Raw genomic sequence first — 25,165 nt, 5'->3', positions numbered from 1 at the left:
AACTTACATGGTTGTTTTTGAAACATCCTTCATGCTGGTTAAAGGGTCAGAGGTATCAGGACAGCGCAAGAGGCACGGAGCAAAAACAATGGCCAAGGCATTGGGTGACATACGGTTGACATCTTCTATCAAAGCCACTCTGAAATTCAGTGTTCAAGAAAAAAAAAAAAAAGAAAATTAAGCGAATCTTGCTAGAATACAAGCAATCTGATCAAACTTTGCCAGAGTTCCCAAATATCACATAAGGAGGCCTCTTAGTACCTCTAGGGTACTAAGCACGTAGCAGTTCAAAGAAGTTTTAAAATGATTTCACACCTACCAAGCAGACAAAGTTTCACGCATCAGAAAAAGGAAGAGGAAGCCACCCAGGTTAAGCTTGTTTGGCCTCTCAAAGCGTGTCTGGTGATTCAGTGCCTCCTCTTTAAAAATCCCTTTTCCCTATGTCCAGAGGGCCCCCTGGAATACTCCCAAGTCCCTTGGATAAGAGCAGCCCCTTTACAAAGTCACATGGGGTTTCTCTCCAAATGAAATAATTAAACTCATTACTTGACCAGATGGAAGATGAGTCTCTCCAAGGTATTATGATTTGCTTGTGGCAGCTGTTCCAGGACACTGTAAATGGCACAGAGTTGCTCCTGTTTTTCTGGTAGTTCTGTAGAGAAGGAAAAAACATCATAAGAGCTGGGTAACGCCAGTAGAAAGCTGCTAAGTGCTTTCTGACATTGTCTTAAACTGTCTGCAGCAGAGAGAGAATTCAGTCTTAGAAGTCACACCCTCATTTTATTTACTGATTGTTCTCACGGGATGTTAAAATACCCCTCATGACACTGCAATTTTCCTGCTTTTTCAGATGCTGCTGACCTTAGCAGTCATCAAGGGACACATGAAGATCCCCAATGGTATTTGGGGTGCCTTAACCCCACCGAAGTAAAATGAATCTAAAGATTTGAGATATCCGGATCTCTAGATCTAGTTCAGAACATCAATATGAAAAAAGCCTGTATGGAAGGAAACTCACTCACATGCTCACTGTTTTTAGAAAGAGGGGTTGTATAGTGATGTGCTACAAATAATAAAAAAGGAATTCTGAAACAAGGTCAAGTATCTCAAGGAGACATTCCCTGAAAAGTGTTTTATGTAAAATGTCTAAAATCATTGCTGTAAGTGGACTGAAGGAAGCTGTTTAGCCAGCATGAGCACCTTAGTGTTTCTTTCCCCAAGGACATAGTGAATTAAAGAAAAACCATTGCTTTGAACATTTCTAGAACCTACCTACAGCTCGGAGGAAATCATTGTACTGCGCAGACGTCATCAGTGGATCTGGTAGTTCCCGTAGCCATTGCTTAAGGATGCCAGTAATGGTGTGAATGGGGTAATTCTCCAGTCTCACCGAGTTTGGATCTGAAAAGAAACATTTTATTTAGAGCACTTCATTCCTTTGAAGTACTGGGAGTATGGAATCCTTTGAAGTTGGGATCCCAACGAAATAAGATTAGAAAAGCTCAAGTCTCCTGTTCACTGAATCCAAGTGGCAATTAAAAAGGAAAAAAAAACCAAAGAAAAAAAACTTCTGATAGTCTTCTATGTACTAAGAAGTACTAAGATAGTATTCTATGTACTAACTACTTCTATGTTTTTCCAGCCAAAAAAACCCAGTACAGCCTGCATGGCCACCTAAAAGCTGGTTTTAAAACACTTAAGAAGTGCCAGAGACTTTCAGATAGAAGAGAATTACAGGGAAAACTGGTATCACTCAAGGAAGTCAGAAGGGCAGACAGCACTGCCTGACCTGCTTGCAGCAACTGCTTCAGCTCCTTCATACGATTCGCCGATCCCGATTTCCTGTAGATGCCTTCTGTGTAGAGGCCGTGCATCTCCACGTACTCCAGCAGCTTCTCCATGACTATGGGGACAGAGTTCCTCTCGCTGGTCAGGGAACTCACACACACCCCAAAATGACGTGGTTCTGCATCTTGTTCATTCTGGAATCGAGACCAGAGCACCATGAATACCCGCTCCCCAACTAGAAAATTGTGTAGTTTCATGCTACAATGAGCTTATGCTGCCAGAAACAAGCCCCGTGTGTTTTATTGGAGGTTGTTACAAGCCTTCCATCGTAAGGCAGATTTCCTGAGCTGCACCAATAAGAAACTTTGTGGTACACATTAAAGGATTTCTTTAACAGTCTGTCCAACGCAGCACACATAGTCTAAATTAGCTCCCAAATTAGCTCGATTATCACCTTTTAGAAGAACATTCTGTTTCTGCAACTGCAGGGCCTGGCTCTGACTATACACAGAGATGGGAACTTAATTCTCTAAGCAATTTTTATTCAGTGCCTGGACACCCACTGTTCATTTGCTGAGAAAAAAAAAAAGGCAGCATTTTGCATTCAGCCCTTATGGTACCACAGCACTGGTCCCAGATCTACAGCTCTTACCTTTTTTCCACAGGATGTGCAGCTGCTCTGGATTTTCGACATGCATTTCTTGTGACAGGTCAACTTGCAAACTAGAAAAAGGAGCAATTGTTACAAGTATTCCAAATCACACTAAAATGCTAAGGGTCTTGGCTTATTCCTACAACCTGCACAACCTCTTCACTAAGCCCCACCTGTACCACTGAAGCTACAAGGGATCATCCACTCTGGAGCCTGAGTGGGCAGAATGAGGTGGTGTCACTCACCGCTGCAGAGACAGGCCTTTTCCATGGGCCAGATGTAGGAGGAGCAGTGCTCGCACGACTGCCGTATGCTCACTTGGTAGTTTGTGAACACGTGGCCATTGTGTTCTTCAATCTGGTGAGAGAGGGGAAGAAACTCAGGGGATTATTTTTTTTTTCATTTTTATCATTATTTTTAATAAAACTATCTACCCTATCTTAGATTTTCCACTTCTATTTTACAATTCCAACTGATGGCTTTGACCCTGAAACCCAATTTCACCTTATCTTAAGGCAGTTGGGTTTGCTGTGTCGTTTCATAATTGACTTGCCACCTTAAAGTTCATCAGTGAAATATATTAGCTATATTTATTATTAATATTTAGTAGTAGTTTTCTTTTAAACAGTCCCATTACTGAGAAAGCCATTAGGGTCTAAGAGATGGGATGGACAAGGGAGAAAACAGTGGATTATGACCTATCACTGCAGGAACAAGATCTTTGATTCACGGAAAACCAGTTTTATATTGTGTCATATCTTTATAAAAGCAGCAAGTAATTTTGCACGCAAAATAAAAAGGAACTTTAGTACAAAAGTAAACTCTTTCAAGAGTGTTTTTCTCTGTGTTCTGGCAGTACAACTGAGGACTTATTGCAAAAAGAAAAGTACTTACTGCACGTTCTTGTTTTCGTTTCTTCTTCTGGGCTTTGGTTTGCTGCAGTGCAGTACAGAAGTGGTGTTAGTCTTTGAAATTCAGACATTCCATTCCCTATTTTTTTTTTCCCTATTCAGTTCCTCGACTCTACCTCCAGACATTCTGGGACACTGTACTGCACCTTCAGTTTGGTACGGGAGTTTCTGAGCTCACCCTGTCAACTTCCTAAAAATCAGCTGCCCAGGGACAAAGCAATTCCAGCTCTAAAACCTTCAGAGAACTCCTAAGTTTTTACCAAAGAAAACGCACATATGCTTTAAGATTCTGAAAACATTAATGCTAAGTTAAATAATGAACAATCACCAAGCAATTCCAGCTCTAAAACCTTCAGAGAACTCTTAAGTTTTCACCAAAGAAAATGCACAAACACTTTAAGATAACTGGAAATATTAATGGTAAGTTAAATAATGAACAATCAACAAAAGGTGTATCAGCATTCAGAAGTTGTTGTACACATGATTCATGTATGGAAAGTGCTTCCCAAATAATGGAAGAGTGCTACAGAAAAGGTTTCCAAGGTACCACAAGTTCCTTATCCTGGGAGAGTAACATTGTTTAATCCCCCCATAAGCCAGTAACAGAGGAAGTTTTATACCTTGGGCTGCTCAGATTCCTCTTTTTTTGCATATCCTCTGATGAATTCATCCAGAAGGGATTGGAAGAGATTCAAAACCAGCTTGACTTCTTTCTCTTCCCTTTTTTTGGCCAGATTTGTTACTAGAAGCTGGTAATTTTCCACCAGATCTTTGTAGCCAACGTGAATTTGCCCATTCTAGAGAAGGAACAAATATAATTCAGAAGACAGTCTTCTTGAATACAGTTTGTATGTGTTTAAGTTCAGACGTAAGAAAGTACACTCATGGTTAAAGTAAAAGATAACAGCCCGTGACAGAAACAATTTAACACACTTCCCTACTCCTCTGTAGAAGGGCACTTGGCAGAGACGGGGCGCTGTCGTAAGAATATTGGAAAAGCATTTGGCACTTCTCTCTGGTGTTTAAACACAGCAGCACGAAGAGGCTGAAGACAGCAAAATCCAGCCATTTCTAAAAATAAGTTACGGCCGAGTGAATGAGAAAAGGGAAGCAAAGCAAGCTGCTTAAGGTTACAGCACAACTGTAAAATGTTCTTTTTTTGAGTCTAACATTCAGCTGTGAATTCTATGCTAAAAACGGGTGAATTGCTTTGTTAAAGAGCTGTAGGTCAAGCGTTTTAACCGCACCTTCAATTCATTTCTTACCTACCAACTTTTTAATTTATTGAGACTTACTACTTACAGGAGCAGAGTACATGGTCTTGATGTTTCCTCTGAACTTCTCTGTGGCTTCAAAAAATAAACATTCAACACCAGACTTCTGGGAGCGCAAGTCATTGATCTAGAATGCAAATACACCTGCATCAAATTTCATTAAAACCAGAACATCCAACCAGTCTTAAGATTCAGTTGCTGGGCTTAGTAACCTGTGACCATTCCAATTATTTAGAACATTTCTTTATATGCTCTGATGCTATAAAATAGGGGTTGTGTAGGTAGGCTCTAGAGACCTCTATTTTCTTACAACTCATGCTTTTTTTTTCTAATACAACTTTTGCTGCTCACTTGTTTGTAAACAAATGAAGAGCTAACTTGACTGCCAGCAGGATTTAATGTAATATAACGCATTCAGAGACTTAAAGGAAGGAATAGGAAGGACCTTAATACAGACCTAATTCAGTCAAGCTACCAAATCAATTCCCCTTTGCTTTAAATCATAATATAAACTTGCACCTAGAGAAGCAGCCTTTAAAACTCCACATAAACAGTGCGCATAGACCTGAATTTTATCATAGTTGAGTGTCTTTTACCTTGTTTAGGAGGAACTCATCAAGATGTTTGAGTTCATTGGCATTTGCAATCTCACGGACGATGGAAGCTCGCCAGTTCTGAGACACACTTGTGACCTTGCTGATCTTTATAGTTCGGTTCTTCTTTGTTTTACCACCCTCTTTCACATGGCGCTCCCCTGCCTGGAGACGACTTGGCTGTCCAGAAGACACTGGGAAAGGAATTAATTTGTATATTCAATTAGGATGACTGAATTGTTCAGTATTAGTTTCCTCAGCAGCCATGCAAAACATTACAGAAAGATGATTATTTGCAAGCTGGGGATTCAGTCACAGTAACTCACCTTCTGAAACTTTCTGGGTTCCTCCTGTTTCTGGAAAGGGAACACAAGATACAAGGGAGAGGCCATCTCCTTCATCAATCACATCAGGACTCTCCTTTGGAATCTTCTTGTCTGGCTTTTTCCCCAAAAGCCTACGCAAAGGACTTTTAAAAGCAGACCTGAACATAAAAACAGATACAAGTTGGTCACATTAGAAATAGCAGCTGGCTCTGCTACAAGAAAAGGCTCTTTTATCAGCACAGCTAACACCCGCCATCTCATTAACCTCTGTTGTGCATATTTACTCTAAGGTCCAACCTGCAGAAAAACTGAGCAGCAGAAAAAAAGAAATGACAGTGTGAAGGCACAAATGGACATTCTGATATTTACGAGATTAAAGCACTACCTTCAGCATCCACAGAGACAACCCATCACTGAGCCAAGACATTATTTCTGGCTCAGGAAGTCCCCAGGCTGCCCAATGCCAGAAGCTGGGGGAGCCAGCCAAGGAAATGTGGGATTTTTATTTTCATTTTCTTAAAGGCAGGCCGGTCCTACACAAAATACATACCTGGCATCTATTTGCTGACTTGCTGACTGCATGGAAACGACTGCATCCGAGGTAGGTAAGAGGTCACTGGGCTTTTTCTGCACAGGATATTTCTTGTTGCCTTTTTCTTCTTCAATCGTATCTGGTGATTGCTACAATTGAGAGAATGAGGAGTCAAAAAGCTACGTATTGAGTGAAATAGATTGTTTAAATGCTTTTAAAATTAGAAAGGGAAAAGAATTTGCTTCATCAAACAAAACAGTTTACCCAATAGGTATGAGCTTACTAACATAAGATCCAAATATATTTAATGCTTTGATCAAGGGTCCATTTATTAAAAATTAAGTTTTGAAATCATTGTATAATATTTGCTAATGAAATTTGTTTTACATGGATATCAAGCTCCCCACCCCCCAAAAAAATTGACCTGGAAGGAAAACAGGCACACAGAACACACTATAACCAATTATTCACAAATCTTTAACATTTATAAACAAGAATAATTAAGTATAAATATGCACAATAGCATCAGTACCTGATTCATGGCAACAGACTGGACAAGTGTTGAGAGATCACTTAATGAAGACGAATTCCCCTTCTTTCTGCAAAGGTACAAGATTAGTTTCAGATTATATATTTTGTAGAAGTCTGTAGCCTCTTAATATTTACCATCTTTTAAATAGCCCACACATCAATGTTATATCTGAAAGAGAATCCTGATCAACTCTCACAACTCACTTTTAAACACAAAATGTACTGGAGAAGTGAAAAAAAAATGGGTATGTCAGATTTCCTGCCATCTCAGAGACGATGCTTGCAAACTGCAGGTCACTAAAACCTTGTTTTCAGTGGACCAAAGACACATGAAAATAAACTCCAGACTCTAATTTAACTGACTCTCTGTTTTCATTCAGCAAGGCAGGCTTTGTATCTTTTGTTTGCTTCTGAAAACATTCTACCCACACAGATTCAACTGCAGGCCTGGGGACTGAAAGCCAAGAAAAAGCAGCAGTTGTTCATAGCTCTATTTTCTCTCGTAACATGGCAGATGTACAGGCTATGAGTTCTCCATCTAGTTTTAAATATTACAGATACCTGTTTTCTATAATAGCCAAAATAATTAGGAAGCTGCCCTTACTCTAGCTGATCCTGAGGAGACTTATCCGTGCGTGTTCTTTCATCCAACGACTGACTCAGCATCTCATTCTGACTGGCATCAGACTGTCTCTTCCCTTTCCACTTCTCTCTCTTGTACTTCAGTTTCTCTGGGTCATCCACGTATCTCTGGATTAGGGAAGAAGTGGGACTATCGAGGTCTTTGGTTGCCTTCTGACGTTTGTTTTTATCTGCCCAGCATTCAGCTGAAGTTCGAAAGCTCCCAGTGGCAGACAGCGTATTGCGAAGATTTAGTGCAAGATTCGTTGGTCTTTCAGGGCAGTTAAAACTTTGGCTGCCTTTTATCTGGTTATTTTGGTTCTCTTGTGTTTTCATGCTATTAATTTCCTCATCTGCTTTTTCCCCTTCTGATACAGGTGGTTGCTCAGGAATAGAACTGCTTTCTTTTATCTCACTTGATGGTGACGTGTCTGAAAGAGCTTTTTCTTCACTTGGACTTTTCTCTCCCTCACTGCTGCCTTGAAGGGCAGGATCTTGTGCCATGGATTCCTTTGGTGCTGGAACCACTTCCAGGGCCTCTTCAGAAGAGGTCTGTTCCTCCTGGCACAGTAAAGATGGTCCTTCGAAGGAAAACAGGACATGCTTATTCTGTAACTCGTTATGTTCCAGCCCCCTCTGCCGGCGAGATTCGCGTTTCTCTCGGCTGTTTGGGACTTTCTCTGATCCCTCTGTCACACTCTTCTGGGGTAACGGGGCTTTTTCAGCTGAGCTCAGGTCTTCTGCTTGCTCGTTTGGAGTTTGATCTCTGTCTGCACCAGCTTGATCCACCTCTGACTCGTGTTTCACAGGCAACTGATCTGCTGCTGCTTCACTGAGCTCATCCTTGCCCTCATCCTTCTCTCCATCTCCATCTTCCTGCATTTCTCTCTGCTCTTCCTCAGCCTTCTGCTTTTCCATTGCCATTTTCTGAAACCTGTCAAGAATTTGTAAGATGAAAACGCAAATATTTAATGCACGGGGGTCAAGAAGAGTAGACCCAACTGTCTAAATGCAGCTTAAATAGTGACACAGACATGAAGTACAAATAGACTTCCAGTCCCAGTGTGACTGCATGGAGAGCAGTGACTTATTCTGATTTGCACACACCAGTGCAGCTCTGCTGAATAACTCCCAGGTCCTAAGGGCTTAACCAGTTCCCACACACCAGTAGCCAGTTGATACCAACTGCAGCATCACACAGTAATAATTATCTTTGTTTACTAAGTCAACATATCACACAGGAACTGAGCTCGGCAGGTGAAGCCGAGTAGCTAAGTGGTTAAAAATGCACATTTTCATGTCCTGTGTCTCCTCTTTCTTTACCTCTTACGCTGTAGGTGCCCTCTGACCACAGCTTGCACCAGACAAATTCTCCTCTTCTGCTGAAGGTAGCATTTTCTCTCCCTGTACCTTCTCCACGCTGACTGAATGTAAACAGCTGCATTATTCCTCTGCAGCCCCATCCTGACACACCGGGAACGCCAGCAAGCCTAAGGAGGGAGATTTCTAGAGTAAGGAAGAGGTACTTGAAGGTGGGGGATGTTGCTGGAAAGATTTTGCTTGTTTGGTAGGAAAAGATTGGCAATTCTCAAAGGTACCTGTAAAACAATGGCTGCCTGCCGTGTTCGGAGAAAACGTCTCCTTTCTAAAACCATCCTGAGCCAGCTCTGGAGGAGAATGATTTTCCTGATCACTTCTTTGTGTAGTGTATCCTGTAGTATCTGCCGTTCAGCCTCTTTCATAAAAACCTGCTCAGTTCAAGAAAAGTTCATCAAGAAACAGTTAATAGGAGCCTTTCAGCCCCCACTGGAGGTATCTCCGCAAGCTGAAACATGAGCATGGTAATACTTATTACTGACCCGAATCTTATCAGCTGGCAGCAATTAGCACACCCAAAAAGTAAAAGTCCTGTTGTTTTACTAAACCTCAGTGTTCAGCTTCTAAAACATTCAACTGTGCTTACAGCCTTCAAATCATAGAAACCTTCTGAAGTGAAAACATTGACCTGACTGACAAATGCCAATAGCAACAGTTTTTCCTAAAAGTATTATCCGTACACTAGAAAATTGCACTGTATTGCAAAATTTTGGGCTGGCATCAAAAATGATAAGGCAACTACTGAAGTCTGTGTGTCAACATTTACAAGAGTTAAAAGAGCTATTTTAAATACAAAATGCACTACATTTTGCAGTGTATATCATTATTTTTTATCGGGTAACAAAAAGTTTCACAGACCTTGGTCATCCCTATTTGATAGTGGTTTTCATTCAGTTTGAGTTTATTCAAATAAACAGAAATGTCTTCCTTAGAGGCTTTGGCATTTTTGGGCAGCAACACCTGAAACTGGTCTATGAATTCCTGCAAAAAGCAGAGGCAGCAAGAGAACAATGTTAGAAGGCAATTCACATGTTTAGAGTTTTACCTAGATTTCTAAAATTAAGCCAAGACATCTAAGCTATAGGGGTTTGAAAGTACTTATTCCACACTCAGAATTGAGCTATTCTTTTCCTGCTCTGTAAAATGCAGACTTTATTCAGCCTCCAGTTAGCAGTATCACCCCTCCAGTTAGCAGGTTCACCTATATGTGATCTATAAAGCTAGCTCTGTAAAATGCAGACTTTATTCAGCCTCTAGTTAGCAGTAAGTATCACCTATATGTGATCTATAAAGCTTCACACACAAATTATTTTATAGAAAACTAATTCACCTACGGAGACAGTAACGTGCAGAACTGATTGCTTAATACAGCACTTGGAATGTTTTCCCTTCATGCCACAAGTAGAACCCCTTACTGGTAGATGACTCGCACAATAGTTTACACTAAAACCTGTCACCATCCTGGCTCTGGTTCATCCCAAGCTTCATATGAAGAGAGACACAAGAGACACTGAGGAAATGCATGTTTTTTCTAAAAGAGCAGATACTTCTGAAAATATAATCCACTTCCACACACCTGGAATGTGTATTTGGCACTGTAACCAGATCTTCTGATTCGCACAGTTTCTAGCATGCCAGTGTATCTTAACTGTTGAAGCACCAAACTTTCATCAAAAAGCATCTCTTCCTGAAAAAGATCAGCAGTCAAGAGCTAGTAAGTGCCTGAAGAGTCCTGTTTCTGTCTGGCAGAAAAAGCACATCCTGTTTTCACACTCTGGTGAAAACATTCATACAGACTGACAGTGAACAAGTCAAAAGTGAAATATTACAGGCTCAAAAACTTAGATCCTCAGCACTCAAATCCACTTGGCTCTTAAGGCCCTCTTACCTTCTCAGCATTGGAACGGATGCAGCGGATGAAGAACGGCTCAGCTTTACCCAGTGTCTCCAGTAACTTGTTCAGTGAAGTCTGAAATGAAATATTCAGAAAGACTTATATATATGTATATATATATGTAGTATCTCTATACAAATATGTCTATACAAATCCTTTTTCATCCAATACAGAGGTTCCCCGTGTATCTGTAGAGCAGATCCCTGTATTTGTTTCAGTGAAGTCTGAAATGAAATATTCAGAAACACTTATATGTGTTATATCTATACACAAACCCTTTTTCATCCAATACAGAGGTTCTCTCTGTAGGGCAGATCCCTGTATTTGTTTCTGTCTTCTCAAGATAACGAAGAGTGAGCTTTGCTCATGCTGTTACTATAGGGCTAGATGTGCATACAGGGGCGAGGTTGATGTACAGAGAACTAACACACTTCATAGCATTATGAGGGGTGAGGCATGGTGAGGGGTCTGGAGAATAAGTCTTATGAGGAGAGGCTGAGGGAGCTGGGGTTATTCAGCCTGGAGAAGAGGAGGCTGAGGGGAGACCTTATTGCTCTCTACAACTCCCTGAAAGGAGGGTGTAGAGAGATGGGGGTCGGTCTCTTTTCTCAAGTCACAGGCGACAGGACGAGAGGAAATGGCCTCAAGTTGCGCCAGGGGAGGTTCAGGCTGGATATTAGGAAAAATTTTTTCACTGAAAGGGTTCTCAGCCATTGGAATGGGCTGCCCAGGGAGGTGGTTGAGGCACCATCCCTGGAGGTGTTCAAAAGACGGGTTGATGTAGTGCTGGGAGGTCTGCGTTAGTGATGATGCTCCTTGTTTGTTGTGTGGGTGTCTATTTTTGTCAGTCAGATTGACGGTTGGACAAGATGATCTTTAAGGTCCCTTCCAACCTAGAAGATTCTGTGATTCTGTGATTAAGGGTAGTCTCTAAACATGATCTAACTCTACTCAAGTAACAAACCCTACTTCAAACCAATCCCAAGAATAAAAACCGTGCTGTTTTTCAAGCAAGATCAGGGTAGATCAGAGCAGGAAGGTCCATGCCCACGAGGTCAGGGTGCACCCAGAGGCTGTACCACCCCATCGGGCACCCACCTGGAACTGCGCACTTATGCTGGGGGGCTTCTTCTTCTTGTGTAAGTGCAGGAGGGATTTTGTGGTTCGGTCGTGCAGAGTCATGCTCATTATAAGCTTCAGAGATTTGGAATCCAGCAGGTTCTAGAAGAAAGTTTTCACAATCAACAAAATGCAAGTCTTTTCACCACAGGGGAAATATTTCTGTCTGCATCAAAATGAGTAAGAATCGGGCCAACTACCTAGAGCTCCACATCCAATGACATGTTACACTTCATGGCTATTTCCAATTGTACATTGACTATACAATGGCTATTTCCATTTTGGACCAAAGCATCTTCTTATGAGTGAAGCTTTTCCATTGCCCCACCCCAAGGGTGTAAGGTGACTTACAGAATCCCTGTGTTTGCCTTCAATGACTTGATCAGAACTGGTTTTATGTATCTTTGGCATTTCTAGTCTAATTAAACAGATGCCAGTTCACAATTTTTTCTTGTTCAGCAATTCTTAATTAAACAGATGCCAGTTCACAATTTTTTTTTGTTCAGCAATAAAGGTGAACATTTACCTATTCTTTAGATTGTCAAAAAGGACATTTTAGAGGATAAGGGATACAATTTCCCTACACTATGAAACAGTATTTTCTGAAGTGAGTTTTGTCAATCAAAATACATGTTCATAATGAAAAAAAACCAAACAAACAACTAAAGACAAGAAATCTAAATTTACTGAATAACTTTACCTTGGGAATGATCTGCTTTTGTTTGATACCTCTACTTTTCCTGTTAAAATATTAAAGATTGTTTAAGAAAAATAATACACATGATTTTTGGTTATTTCAGCAAGCCATAAGTTGGTGCAGTTTATGAGGCAAGATGAAGGATAGAAGAAAATTAGCACAAGAGCACCAGGGTGTGTTCATGCACGTCTCTGACCAGTGATCAATGCAAAAAATGCAAACTGCTTCGCGACAAGAATTTTGTATTCTTTTAAAATAAACTCTGTAGGTATTGGAAGCTTTTAAAAGTGAAACATTTTCTCTGAAGTTAAAGCTATTAAAAACTGCACTGTTGCACAGACTGTTTTTATGCAAGTTATTCTATTTAGCAAACTGTACAGTCATCAAACTCTGGTCATAATAATGATTCAGAAGTTATTGCTGTTTGTCACCAGAGCCCCTGTGAAAGCACTTAACTGCTCACGGAAGGACAACACATGCCCTGGCACTCCCCTTATGAATCCTGATATGTCTGAGATCATCCCCAGACACTCCTGGGGCACCACAAACCTCCGGCCCAGCTCTCACCCACACACAGACACTGAGCTAGAAGCGGAAGCTCTCAGGAACAAGGCTGTGGCTCACATCTTCTGAGCTCTAAGCACATTAACTCCGTCCAGGTAAGGCATGTTCCAGCTCCACGCCACCCAATTTACACTTACCTATTACACAACAGACCACAGACTGACTTGCTTACACACACAGAGCTGTGCTCACATAAAAAGTCTTAACCCAGGGCCAGGGTTAATGCAGCATTAGCGCCCTGAATTTCAGGAAACCATTAGTTGTAATTTGTGAGAGAGATTTCATTGCTGAAAGTTTTGCAACAAGCTCGTACTACACACTTGCACTTTGAAACATGAGAAGTAGGGTTAACTTTCAGCTAATGCAATGAAGCAACAAAGCATTCTCTCTAGCCTTTATATTTTTGAGAATTAATTCTTTTCTTCTGAATTGTCTCGTATAGTTTTTTGCAGAAGACAAATTAGGGACAAGTATATTTTTTTTTTTTTTTTTATGGATTAGAATAACTGCTTGGTTATTGTTGCACTTTCAAAGCAATACCTAGAGCACCAGAACTCACATGAAGTGGGAGCGGTGTTGGAGTCGACTGAGTGACCGAAGCAGCTTACAGGGATCATCGCCCTGCCATGGGAGTCCTTTTATACTTGCGATGATTTGTTCATGCATGTCTCTAAAATGATTCACAGCAAAACAAAGATGGCAAACAAAGAATACACAGCCATGAGAGAGTGGAGGAAAAAAGGAGTTAAACCACCAAGAGATCCCATCACCAAGTGTGCTCCAAACAGTGGCAGGTCAATCCCAGACTACTTTTTCCTAAGCATGAATGATTCTGATGCCAAGGCAGCACTTTCTACTCTGTCAGTGCTCTAATATTTAATTACCTAATTTATCTATCTAATATTTAATCAGTCTCATCCTTAACTTACTCTCTCATTCTGTCTTTTAATGTAAATTCTTGAGCCATCAATTCAGAAAAGAGAGTGAAATTTAGCAAAATGTACTTAATGTGCAAGGAACCTTTTTGTTAAGCCAAGTAGCCTTTTCAGAAAGATATGAGCTTCTTCATAATCAAGCTCTAAATAATTTTTTAATATAGATTTGGCTACTCAAATGAGACTGCTTAAGCAGACTTGCATCAGGAGAGTAAGTTTAAAACTAGCTGCTACAAGAAAACTTGATAAAGTTCTGGTTTTCATTTCCATTTCAAGCTTATTCACACATTTAGCTTTTCAAAGTAAGCCTGGGATAGTCCCTAAGTTGTGGCAGATTCCATTAAGCATGCACCGTGCTTGTGAATTGGTGTGTCTGGGCACAGAACTTACCTTCTTTACTCTCCAGAGAGGCACAAACCAAAAATAACAGAAGCGTAAGAATCACTTCTGGCTGTGAAATGCTCTCACCATTCTGAGCTGCTCACTGAGGCAGCAACATCATTACAGAGAGCTGCTCGCTTCCCTTGGTACCTCTGAATGGTTTTGAATATCAAGATTTTGATTTAAGATATCCCAAGGGAACTGATGTGTTACGCTACGACCAATCCTTTCACTCAAATTGTATCTTTAGTTCTTAGTTCCCACAAGTGAGACTGTCCAGAAGAAAGTAATTGTGAAGCAGCATGAAGTCACCACTTGAACTGTACTTCATGGCATCACTGTTACACTGAGCAGGCTCAGAAGGTCAGTCTGTCCAGGAATGTGCCTCCCTGGCCTTTAAGCACAGGCCTATTTCTACTTACTTCTTGTTTTCATAAAAAGAAATGATGTCTTCAAAAGCATTTATATCGAAATCCTCAGAACAATCAAATGAGAAATCAAGCATTGAGCAGCTGCAAAAGGAACATGTATAAAACCTAAATATTTCATAGAAAGGCAAATATGCCTATAGAGAGCAGCGTGTGGAGGCAGCTCTGCAGGACTTGTCCTGCCTCCTGATCATGTCAGAAGGCTGAAAAACCCACGAGTGCTCCTACAAATCCTTCAGTGACACAGAGTGGCTGCAGAGGAACACACAACACTAAAAGCAACATATACAAAGTACAGACAGAGAACTCAAACACCCAGTGGTAAATGGAACTGAAACTACGTCAGTAACGTTTGGGAGTGCTGGGTCCTACATAAAATAAGCTAGAGAATTGTTTTGATAGTATTTAAAAGGGCAAACTAAACAAGACAGAAGAAATAAAACTTTCTGTCCTTGTGGAAAGATCTAGTTGACATTTCATATATGAAAATGCAACTCAGCAATTTGGATCCTTTCCCTGATACGGGTTAAGTACGTGTTTCTCACCGATAAACTTTTTCTACTGGTGTATTTGATCTCTGGAGTTCTCCAAGGGGAACTCTGGGTCCTTGACGCACCACTCCTGTTAGGAAATAATCAACAGGTTAAATTTTGACAGAGATATGAGCGTAACAGACAAAAAAAACCCCACCAACTGTAACAAGCAAACTATCCAAGCACCTGGAGGTTCTGACTAACCGTAAAGCTAGACCGCTTTGTTTCTCAAACTCCCTACAACTAGAAAGTAAACTGCAGCTGCTCAGAAAAGCTTATCAAAATTAGTATTTAATCCTGAATACTCATTTGAAACTTCAGGGAGGTCTGAGATGATCAAAAACAAGTGATAAGACGAGCATGCATACAAGAACTAGTGATAATTTCCCCATCCTCTACAAACAGGGCTTCAAATTTGGCACAGCCTGCTGGAAACAGTGTGCTTATTGGAAGAGGAAGTCTCAATGATCTCAGATAAAACAGTGACAACCTCCTTGGTGCACCAATATTAAAGCCATTTTCACGAGTTGGTTTGGTACCAAGGACAAAACCAAGATCACATTTGGGTAAGGTTTTGCTGTAAAGTGGTTCTGTCAAGGAACACTAACTGATTGTATGGAATTTGAAAGCATTTCCATGTTTTCATACTGTACCTGCTGTCTTCTGAGCTCTCTGGCGTCCAGCTTCTGCAAAGACAGCCATGGCTCGAATGGCCGCCCGCAGCACTGCCCAGCGGAACACGGCCACCGGGTCCATTCCGATCAGCTCCCGAACGTAAGCGCTGTCACTGCTTCGGAGCAAAGCAACAATATCTGGCCTCATGTAATCCATATTTTTCTCTCTGAAATCCTGCAAAAAAAAAAGGAACATTGAACCACAGCATCCCAGGAAAGCCGTGCTTCGACCCAAGATATTAGTCACTGTTCAGAATAATTCATTATTCTAATAATTCTCCCTATAGCGAGTGTTGTCCTCAAGCCTAGACCACCACAAAAAAAAACCAATTCTAAAGTACATCTGAGGACACACTTGACCCAGCCCATTCACAGCAAATTTTCTACACCATGACAAAAACCCTCTTTTGTGTGGCCATCAGATCTACCACCTACTTTTATCTGGTATTTAACTTTGCCAGCAAAGTGTCGAATAATAAAAGCAGGCTCCATCACTGGGGTTCCAACAAAAAACTTGTTCTCCTCATGCTGCTGTTTGAATTTTGCAAGTAGAGTTTGGTTGGTGGCATGTGGGAAACTAGGAAAACAAAACAAAAGAAGTTAGCTATTTTTCTCCAAATGTAGGTACATTTATTGAGGTGACAGACTGAAGAACATCTATTGATCTTTGTGGAAAGCATTTTATTGTCCAAGATCTCTACACTTTAATTGAGACTCACAGGCCTGCTTTGCATATTAGAGGTGGGCTAAATTTCTAGACCAAACCCAAACAGCTCCACACAGAGCAGAATATTCTGTGGTTTCAAGTGTTATGTCAATGCTTCTTCCCACCTCACCAGTCAAGTTTAGTCAGCACCACGTTAACTATTTACCACATTTGTTACTTAATGTTTCAAAGACTTACATATATGCATTTTACTTTTATGTTTTAGCATGGAATTACAATTAATGTGAAGATTTTTAAGTCAGATTAAGCCAAAGTTCAACTTCAGCATCAATTTCAATCACCAGCACACTGGAGTCATTAGAAGCACACTAGAGTGCAGCTCACAGTCGTAAAATGACCCTTTGCTTCCCACAATATTCTTCTCCTTTTTAAAATGCTGTTTCTCTGTTCCCTTCCACAGTCCTTCCCCTCCTCCCTGCCACACAGTTTTTTTTCAGAAGATGTTTGTTGCTTACTTGCTTTCTTCATCCAGAAGATAGAAGAGGCCAGTGGGCTTCTTGCTGATTAAGTGAATGCAGGCCACATTATCAGTATAGTCAATATTGTGCCAAGTGATCCCTTCACTCTTATATTCCTCCTGTGTAGCTCAAGAAAATTCCCTCATCAGTACAGTGCCCTGACCTTTGATGTCCCGTGGTCTAAGTGCTTAAAAGACATCCTTGAACAGCTACGGCAAGTTACGTTTGTTAGTTCAGGCAGCAGAAACAAAAATAAGGAAAAATTTATAAATAAGAACAGAACAGCAGGCATATTGGGTCAGATCAAAGGGCCACCCAGGCAAGTCACTCACCAGCAGATGCTTGGGATAAAACTATTTAAAAACCAAAACAGTGAAAAGAATGTTTTGCTGTGCCTTCCCAGCAATTGCAGTCTATGAACTTGGAGTTCGACGTTACATCTACATCATCACATTAAAAGCCTAGGTTGGTATCTACTGGAAGAATTTAAGTCTATTTTTCTCTTTCATAGTTCTCATATTATGAAAAATAAGAAATATTTAATAGCAAGTTCCACAATTTCCAAATTGCACTGTCAGACGAAATACCAGAAGTTTCAACACAAGCAGTTAAGCCCAACACAACATCACCACCAGGACTTCCCTAAGGAAACAACGTCCATCGCCTCCGTTCAGAAAGTTTGTATTCTCTTGTCAGAGAGCTCCAAAGCTCCTCTGCTGAAATGACAACCCATCAAATGCTCAACAGGAAAAGCTTCCCATTAAGATACGGAGCCAAAATATCAGTTTTTCTTAATGCTGTAAATGCCCACAGGAAAAAAAAAAAAGGAAAAAGATAAGGTACTAATGTAAAAAGAAGATATTGCACAGAAAATTAACTCAATAAGTTCTGTGTTTAACAAAAGACAAAGAGCACCTCTCATTCTATATGATGATGACAAGCAATGGATTATTTTTAAGTAGGTAAGAATTCAGTCTGCCTAATGACAGAGTGCTCAGTGTGCACGCCACATTACACAACTGAAATGCCATTTTCCACAGACAAAAAAGCCTTTCTTTAAAAAGATATAGAGATCCCCCCTGAGGGCCCTCATGCTGCAAGAGATACAGGAAATGGGTCATTCAAGGATTAAACTTATTTGGAAAAATGGCATTAGAAAAAAGAAAACAATGTAACTATTTACTCTAGTTAGCCTGGGCAGCCATTGCTGTCATAAGTGACAAACCAGGGACCTCAACATCATGTTTACATGTGAAGTTTGTATGTTTGGTAATTTTCTTTTCTTTAAAATGCTTGTTTAATGTTATCTACGCATTGTTGACAAAATACCACATCTTACGGAATGACCTCTTTCTTCCAGTTGAGTGACCTGAGAATAAGGCTTTAGCACAAGCCAGAAAAAAAAAAATCCAAATCTAGAGCAGAAAAACCCCCAACCCTCAAGTCTAGAGCCAGGATGTGTTAGCTCCTGCAGCACCCAAAGATGATACCATCTGCAAACAAGAAAATCAACATATGCCAGTAATATCAGGATTTCAGAACTACTGCCAATATCAACACAGTTGGGTCCCCCTAAATGCAGTCAGGTGGAAGAAACAACAAAGACTGGTTATTAAATATTTACAAACTGACAAAAATAAGAGAAACTGTTTTCCAACCATTATAACAAAACAAAACCCTGAAACAAAACACCTCACCTACCATTAAAAAGAAAAAAACACCACCAAAACCACCAAAAAACCCTGAAGCCAACACCTCACCTACAGACTTTCAATCTCCAAGTTTATGGTTTCATCTGACCCCTGTCTAGGGCTGCCTGAATGTCCCTTTTAGTTTCTTGCAGTCAAATAGAAACTTAACACTTGCCCTCTGAAGAAAGGCCCTGCTATCATTAGTACTTGGAAAGCACAGCTGCAAACTTCAAACAATAACAAGCAATAATGAAACAAGAAATTAAAAAATAAGACTTTTGGAAATATATTCAAGCAATAATAAAAATTATGCCATGGGGTTTTGCAGAACAGTGGTGAAGTTTGCATAAGATGAAAGCAATTGATAAAAAAAAAAAAAGGTTTTGTTTCAGTAACTCGAGTTTCTTACCTGTTCCAATTTGAAAATATGCTGATTGAAATAATACTGAAGCTGCTCATTTGCATAATTTATACAGAACTGTTCAAAACTGTTGGTTTCAAAGTCTTCAAATCCAAAAATATCAAGTACACCAATGGACAAACACTAAAAGAAGATGTGGAAATGTAGTTAAGCAACCTGTCAGACAGCAACTTAGCCCCCAACAGCTACCTATTGCAGAGAGTGATGTGGTGCATACAAATAGATTTTAAAATATTTAACAGTTATGTCTGTTTTGAAAACAGAGATGATTAAATTAGATTTAAAAGCTTACCATGGACTTCAGAAGAATCAACTTTCCTAGATCACTAGCACTGTCTGTCAGCTCTAAACACACAACTGTCTACAGAGACTTGTTTTTGTGAGAAACTTACTGTAACAGACTCCTCCATGTCCTTCTTATTAAGGAGTGCATGATTGATCCGCAGAACAATCCAGTCAAACAGAGCACTGTACAAGGACTTTGCCATTGAATCACGAGCTGTTATTGCCTGCAGATGAAACAATGTTCAGAACTTTCTTTAAAAAAAAAACATTTCTATTTCAGACCGGTGTCACTCAAAGGTTACAATCCCACCAGAGAAAAATAAAAACAAAGTTTTCCTTTAATGCTAACTTCTATCTTTCCAGACATCCCTCACCACACGTGGAAGCACACCATATTAGCTCGTTTCATCAAAATAAGCAAGTTTCAGTTATTTAAAAATCATTCTATTAATGCTTTTTTACTCACCTCATTGAGACTATATGGCAAAATAAGCTTATCATTAGCAGTCACAGTTTTTCTTTTTGTTAGCACCTCTACTAGAATTTCTCGTTTAACCTTCAAAACAAGAACAAGAGTTACTGTCACACTCAAGCACCCGAGTGAGTAAGCTGATAGCAACAGGAGACATTACAATTGCCTCAGAGAAGCCCAAGATCTTTTATAACAGCTACATTTATCATTCATCAACAGCTTTACAACTTCTTGAACTTCTTCAAATTACTCTCAACTTAGATTAATTCAGATGATTCCCTACGATGGCAAACAACACATCTCCACTGAACTTATTCCTGCTCATCTCTATGATTAAGTAAATAAATTCTATTTCCATGCTATATGCCATACTCCACCACTAATCCCACTGATTTCACTAATTTTATCCATTTCCCCTCCCATAAAATAATTGTTGTGGAAGTATCATAAGCCAGATCTAGATACAGCAAACTGAGCAACAAGATATTCAAGTAAAATGCTGACGTAGAGCATGACAAAAAGAACTATCAAACATTAGAGCTAAAGAGAAATACTCTACTTTCAAAAGCTGGGAAAGAATATCCAAGACTTCAGGAGGTCCTACGTCCAACCCTTCATCACGACCTGTGGCTTTCTTCTTGTATGTAACGTTGCCCAAATAAAGAATAGCTGAAAGTATTGAAAAAATCCTAAGGAAGAAAAATTAAATTTTTATAAGAATTTGTCTTATAAGGTCATTGAAACAGGTTAGCAACTTAATTCTACTTCAAGAATTTGTCTGTAAGCCCTCAAATACTCAGCTCTCCTTGCTTCCTACGAGATTAAATGTGATGCCAACACATACACAGTTTATTGCAGCTCATGAACATTAACTGGCTACGGGTAACAAAAGCTACAAGGATTCTACTTACTGTTTCTTTGTTGCTGAAAGGAAGCCAACCATCTCCATGGCTTGTTTTAATCTTTCAAAGTCATGTTTGAGATCTTCCCCATCTTCAATTTTCAAGTTATGCTGCCAATAGAGATCCATAATTAAAGGCAAAGAACGAGTCCAAACATCACAAGAAAACAAGTATAATCTTTCAACTTCAGCACACCAGACAGACACCACTCATCAATCCCTGTCACAGATTACCTGGTTGAGGTAGAAATAATCTTCAGGTTGCTTGAGGTGAAATTCTTTACGCTCTTCCTCATTGACTCCAAGTAGTAAATAATAAAAGACATGGTAGTTCCTAAAAAGTCAACACATTTCTCTTTCATGAAAATATAATGATTTTTCTTTTATTCTATACACTTTAAATGCTCTTAAACTCTTGCGATGATTATGCTTGTCTTAGTAAACTGTACTAATCACTTACCTTTCGTCTTTTTCTTGAGAAACCAGACGAGATTTTTCAAGCAGGTATTTTTCAACAACAGCCCTGAAGAGCCATAAAAAAAATGAAAAAACATAAGGGCAAGAGAAAAAAACCTCACAAAAAAAAGCAGGCAACAACTGCCAGTAGAGTTCAAATAATTAAACCTGTACTAGAATACACAAGAAAATAGCGTAGTCACTATCTCAAATCTAAATCAAAAATTCAGTGTGTGCTATATTGTAACTGGAACAAATACCCAAGAAACACCTATCTTTAGTGTTTGGCTTTAGTAGACACAACTGGGGAGAAGCAGACAAAGCTAGGAAAGTGTTGATGAAAAACCGTAAACAGAAATAAGATATGTAGGGTGCTAACTATCTAACTACTCTGAGATTAACAGTTATCTGACCAGGAATGCAAAGACTACAAGACCCCCCAAAATATACTGGATAACTGTTTGATTTCCAATCTAACAAATGTGCTAGATTTTTATGAAAGCGTATACATCAGCATAAAATGGAAGGCAGTCAGAAAACCCCTTACACCGTGACAAAGTAATCTCCTAAATAATATTAATCTTAACTCCTTGACGTGGGATACAATGAATGAGGCCAAAATTTGAGCAGCTTTTTCTCATGCTGAAGCCAAAACAAGCGCATTTGAATCACACCAATCTCCTGAGCTAGTGCAACTTCATCTGAAAAGATGCTAATTTTTTTCAGGATAACACTCACAGCAAATGTGGTACAGAGTTCCTGGTCATTTATGTCATTGTCATTTTCTAAACTGCAAACAAGATTCAAAGGAAAGACACTGGAGCACAAGAGTCAGTGACACTGGTGACACTCCACAGCACAGCAAGCTTCAGCTTCAGGCAAAATTCTACACCAATATTATTGTGTTATGGCATTGCACCTCAACTAGCACAGGCACATCCTGACACTGTGTGACATATGCTGCAAATGTTGCAGATAGAAGTGTTAAAAATTAAAGATGCATTTTACAAAGCAAGATCTGAAAGAAATTATTTTTATAACGTGATGTTACACAAGTATCTGCACACAAATTACTAATGTCACAGGAAATTTTGGAAGAAAATTCTTCACTTGAAGTGAATGTGCCCGCTACCAAAGAAGAGTGAATCATCTTTGAATCATAATTTTGAGGGACTACAGTAATATGACATCATAGCATCTGCTATGGGGTGCAAAAGCCTATGGAAAAAAGCTTTAATTGAATATGAAGGTAAAAATGCCGCAGTCAAGTTCTTAACCTGAGAAGGTTGTACAGGAAGGTAAGAAAATTATGCATCACCTGATTATTCCACAAAGCTCAGGGAGTCTTGAAAACTCCCCATCAGCAAGCTCTTCTCACAATAAGAGCTTCAATAAGGCAGCATTTTATACACAACAGTTTTTTCACCCGTTCCTAAAAGCACAGAGATAACCACAGAAGACTCCCATACTGGACTTACCCTCGGACAATCCCATTCTCTAAATAGTTGACTTGAATAAACTTTCCAAAACGACTGGAGTTATTGTTATGTGCTGTTTTTGCGTTTCCAAATGCCTGTAATAAAGGAAAACGGGTTAATTTTCAATGAAACAAAATATGTCACACAGTTTTTCAGGCTATTTTGCTCAGCCTCCCGTTAGCCTGAAGCATAAACTCAAAATATTATGGGAGTGGCAGCACACAGATACTGAAAAGACATTTTAGGAAGCCTCCACTGTTCCTCACACGTCCACATACACTTATTATTTGCCCCATGCAATAATATTTGAGGGACAGAGAGAGCAGAATAATACATTTAGATACTCCTAAGAGTACAGGAAAGGTAATCATGGGTAGAGAGTGCAAATCAGCCTCAATCACTAATGGTTATGACCTTAGAAAGGATACTCAGGAGGAAGGAGGCAGCACAATTACCATGAAATTGCCTCTGCCATAGAAAAGCCACAAACTACGTCTTATTCCCTGACGTATTGCTCCCACTCAAAAATGCCACAATAAACACAATTTTTCTTTAAGTGAGAACAGAACATTAGGATCTCATTTACAGAGTTAGCCTACAAATTTTCAGAGTTGTATATTCAAAAAACTGGAAAAAGACAAACAGAAAGGCTTTGGTTTACAGAACCACATCCCACTCATTGGCCAGCTCCCTGCTACACAACACAAAAATGCAGCTGTATTAGGAGGTATTAGGAAAGAGGGAAAAACAGGTATGGCAAAAATTCCAAGTGTGCATCTTTAATACTCTTTGCCTGTGACACTGCACAAAATATCCTCTGCATGAGCCATGCTTGTGAACTATAAAGATAAACTTATTACAACTGAAAGTCCAGTAGAATTAGTTATTGGGAATGTCCCTAACTTCATCAACTCTTAACTATACGTTCTTAGGTTAAGAGAAACTTGTCATCCTTCTGACATGCTGGAGGCAATCCAGCATATACAGAAGAAACCCTATGTAAAATGCAATTGTTTGGAAAAAAAAACACTGCTCGGTGTAGACTATCACCAGCAATTCCTGCCACAGATATTTCCTCTTAAAGCTCCAAGCAATTAAGGCCTCCATTAGGAAATCCGCCTCCCCTAATATAGAACATTTGTGGAATGATTTCACAAAAATGCCCCCTTCTTCCTCCACACACTCACATCCGGAGAGTGATGGACATGTGAATACTGTATACAACACAGAACTAAACTGTTTATACATAAAACCTCCCAATTATGGTGTCTATCCTGGGGGAGTGCTGTTTTCAGGACAGACACAGTGTTTGTATATTAAACTCTTCCCTTTTTTTTTTTTTTTAAGCTACCTTGAGGGTTGCAGCTGCTCTGCAGTAGGACACCTGGATCACTGTTTCCAAAACATGTTCTCAAAGCTCACTAATAAGTAGATTTCTACTGCCAGCTGCCCAGTGCTCAGAGAATCCCAGAAATTTCTTAGAAGCTGGGAGAATGTCCATAATTCTTCAGACAACCGTTACTTCAGAGCTGAAGGAATAAGCTAATGGAGCTTTTCCTGTGCAGGGTGAAAGCCCACAGAAGAGTCAGAAGATTCAGAAGAGTCTCTAAAGGGAGAGCATTTGTGCCCAGCAACGCCTGTAGAATTAGATATTGGGAATGTCCTTAACTTCATCAAATCTTAACGATGTGTTCTTAGGTTAAGAGAAACTCGCCATCCTTCTTTATAGTTTTTTTAGAGCCCATTTTGCATACACAGCATATTAATGTAGTATGAAATCCTGGTAGAACTCCTTACAGTTACCAACCACCACCAGACCAAAAGTCCTGTATCATCAGCCCAGCAAACTGGCTGTTTCCTTAAATCAGAAGCCCATTCCTCTCCCGCCGACAGCGGCTCAGCCGTGGCTCTCTGCAGAGCACCATCCAGCTCCTCATTTCACACATTAACAAATCTGTTGCAGTGAGCCTTCCCAAGCAGCAGAGCAGCAGACTTGCAAACCAATCCTGCAAGAACTTCTTTCTGGCAAGTTTCCTAACTTAAGCCACCAGTTAACTGTCAGTTTACTTGTTCTATTACAGAAACCAAACCACAACATCCCTACGTTTATCACGTTATTTTTTAATAAATATTTTGGCATTATAGAGTTAAGAAATCCCATAACCCAGCTTCCTGAAAAACTTTTCTTAGTGATTACTCATGTAAGCAATGAATACAGTTTAAAACTAAAGGCTTTTATGATCTCATGTGTCTGGTATTTTGTCAAAGCATACAGCAAATTCTTAAAAGCTGATCTAATATTATCAGTTTTTAGGAAAGTTTTCATGTACTGAATGGCTTCCTCATAAAAGCCTTTAACATCTACAACCTTTTAAAGAACATTCCAAGTCGTTTAACATTTTGAGTGGGGAATATTGGTTTTTTGTAACATTTAACTTTAAACTCT

At 39.7% G+C, this 25,165-nt stretch overlaps 1 protein-coding gene across 8 annotated transcripts in view; it reads right to left on the bottom strand.

Annotated features, from left to right (window-relative positions):
* Window positions 1-25,165, bottom strand: part of MYO9B (myosin IXB) — a 46,707-nt gene that overhangs the window by 3,518 nt on the left and 18,024 nt on the right. For 4 of the 8 annotated variants that reach the window (XM_014952869.1, XM_014952871.1, XM_014952874.1 and 1 more), the window contains exons 4-37: window positions 22,720-22,814; window positions 21,246-21,308; window positions 21,020-21,119; window positions 20,796-20,896; window positions 20,444-20,573; window positions 19,879-19,968; window positions 19,520-19,636; window positions 19,116-19,250; window positions 17,013-17,134; window positions 16,266-16,407; window positions 15,810-16,005; window positions 15,169-15,244; window positions 13,439-13,549; window positions 12,319-12,358; window positions 11,598-11,720; window positions 10,494-10,574; window positions 10,182-10,292; window positions 9,464-9,586; window positions 8,827-8,976; window positions 8,552-8,718; window positions 7,212-8,162; window positions 6,609-6,675; window positions 6,095-6,225; window positions 5,545-5,702; window positions 5,222-5,412; window positions 4,654-4,752; window positions 3,972-4,148; window positions 3,335-3,376; window positions 2,686-2,797; window positions 2,441-2,511; window positions 1,790-1,982; window positions 1,273-1,401; window positions 547-652; window positions 8-139 (exon numbers count right to left, since the gene is read on the bottom strand). In XM_014952869.1, coding sequence (XP_014808355.1) covers window positions 8-139; window positions 547-652; window positions 1,273-1,401; window positions 1,790-1,982; window positions 2,441-2,511; window positions 2,686-2,797; window positions 3,335-3,376; window positions 3,972-4,148; window positions 4,654-4,752; window positions 5,222-5,412; window positions 5,545-5,702; window positions 6,095-6,225; window positions 6,609-6,675; window positions 7,212-8,162; window positions 8,552-8,718; window positions 8,827-8,976; window positions 9,464-9,586; window positions 10,182-10,292; window positions 10,494-10,574; window positions 11,598-11,720; window positions 12,319-12,358; window positions 13,439-13,549; window positions 15,169-15,244; window positions 15,810-16,005; window positions 16,266-16,407; window positions 17,013-17,134; window positions 19,116-19,250; window positions 19,520-19,636; window positions 19,879-19,968; window positions 20,444-20,573; window positions 20,796-20,896; window positions 21,020-21,119; window positions 21,246-21,308; window positions 22,720-22,814 — 4,832 coding nt within the window. Of the gene's footprint in view, window positions 1-7; window positions 140-546; window positions 653-1,272; window positions 1,402-1,789; window positions 1,983-2,440; window positions 2,512-2,685; window positions 2,798-3,334; window positions 3,377-3,971; window positions 4,149-4,653; window positions 4,753-5,221; window positions 5,413-5,544; window positions 5,703-6,094; window positions 6,226-6,608; window positions 6,676-7,211; window positions 8,163-8,551; window positions 8,719-8,826; window positions 8,977-9,463; window positions 9,587-10,181; window positions 10,293-10,493; window positions 10,575-11,597; window positions 11,721-12,318; window positions 12,359-13,438; window positions 13,550-14,204; window positions 14,208-14,617; window positions 14,708-15,168; window positions 15,245-15,809; window positions 16,006-16,265; window positions 16,408-17,012; window positions 17,135-19,115; window positions 19,251-19,519; window positions 19,637-19,878; window positions 19,969-20,443; window positions 20,574-20,795; window positions 20,897-21,019; window positions 21,120-21,245; window positions 21,309-22,719; window positions 22,815-25,165 lie in introns of all 8 variants that reach the window. The other 4 variants (XM_014952870.1, XM_014952878.1, XM_014952872.1 and 1 more) reach the window with 3 other exon arrangements.

This window comes from Calidris pugnax, unplaced genomic scaffold (assembly GCF_001431845.1).
Source record: "Calidris pugnax isolate Ruff unplaced genomic scaffold, ASM143184v1 scaffold199, whole genome shotgun sequence".
NCBI classification, from domain to species: Eukaryota; Metazoa; Chordata; class Aves; order Charadriiformes; family Scolopacidae; genus Calidris; species Calidris pugnax.
Note: the sequence above shows the minus strand (reverse complement) of the source record. Positions and strands in the feature narration are given on the sequence as shown.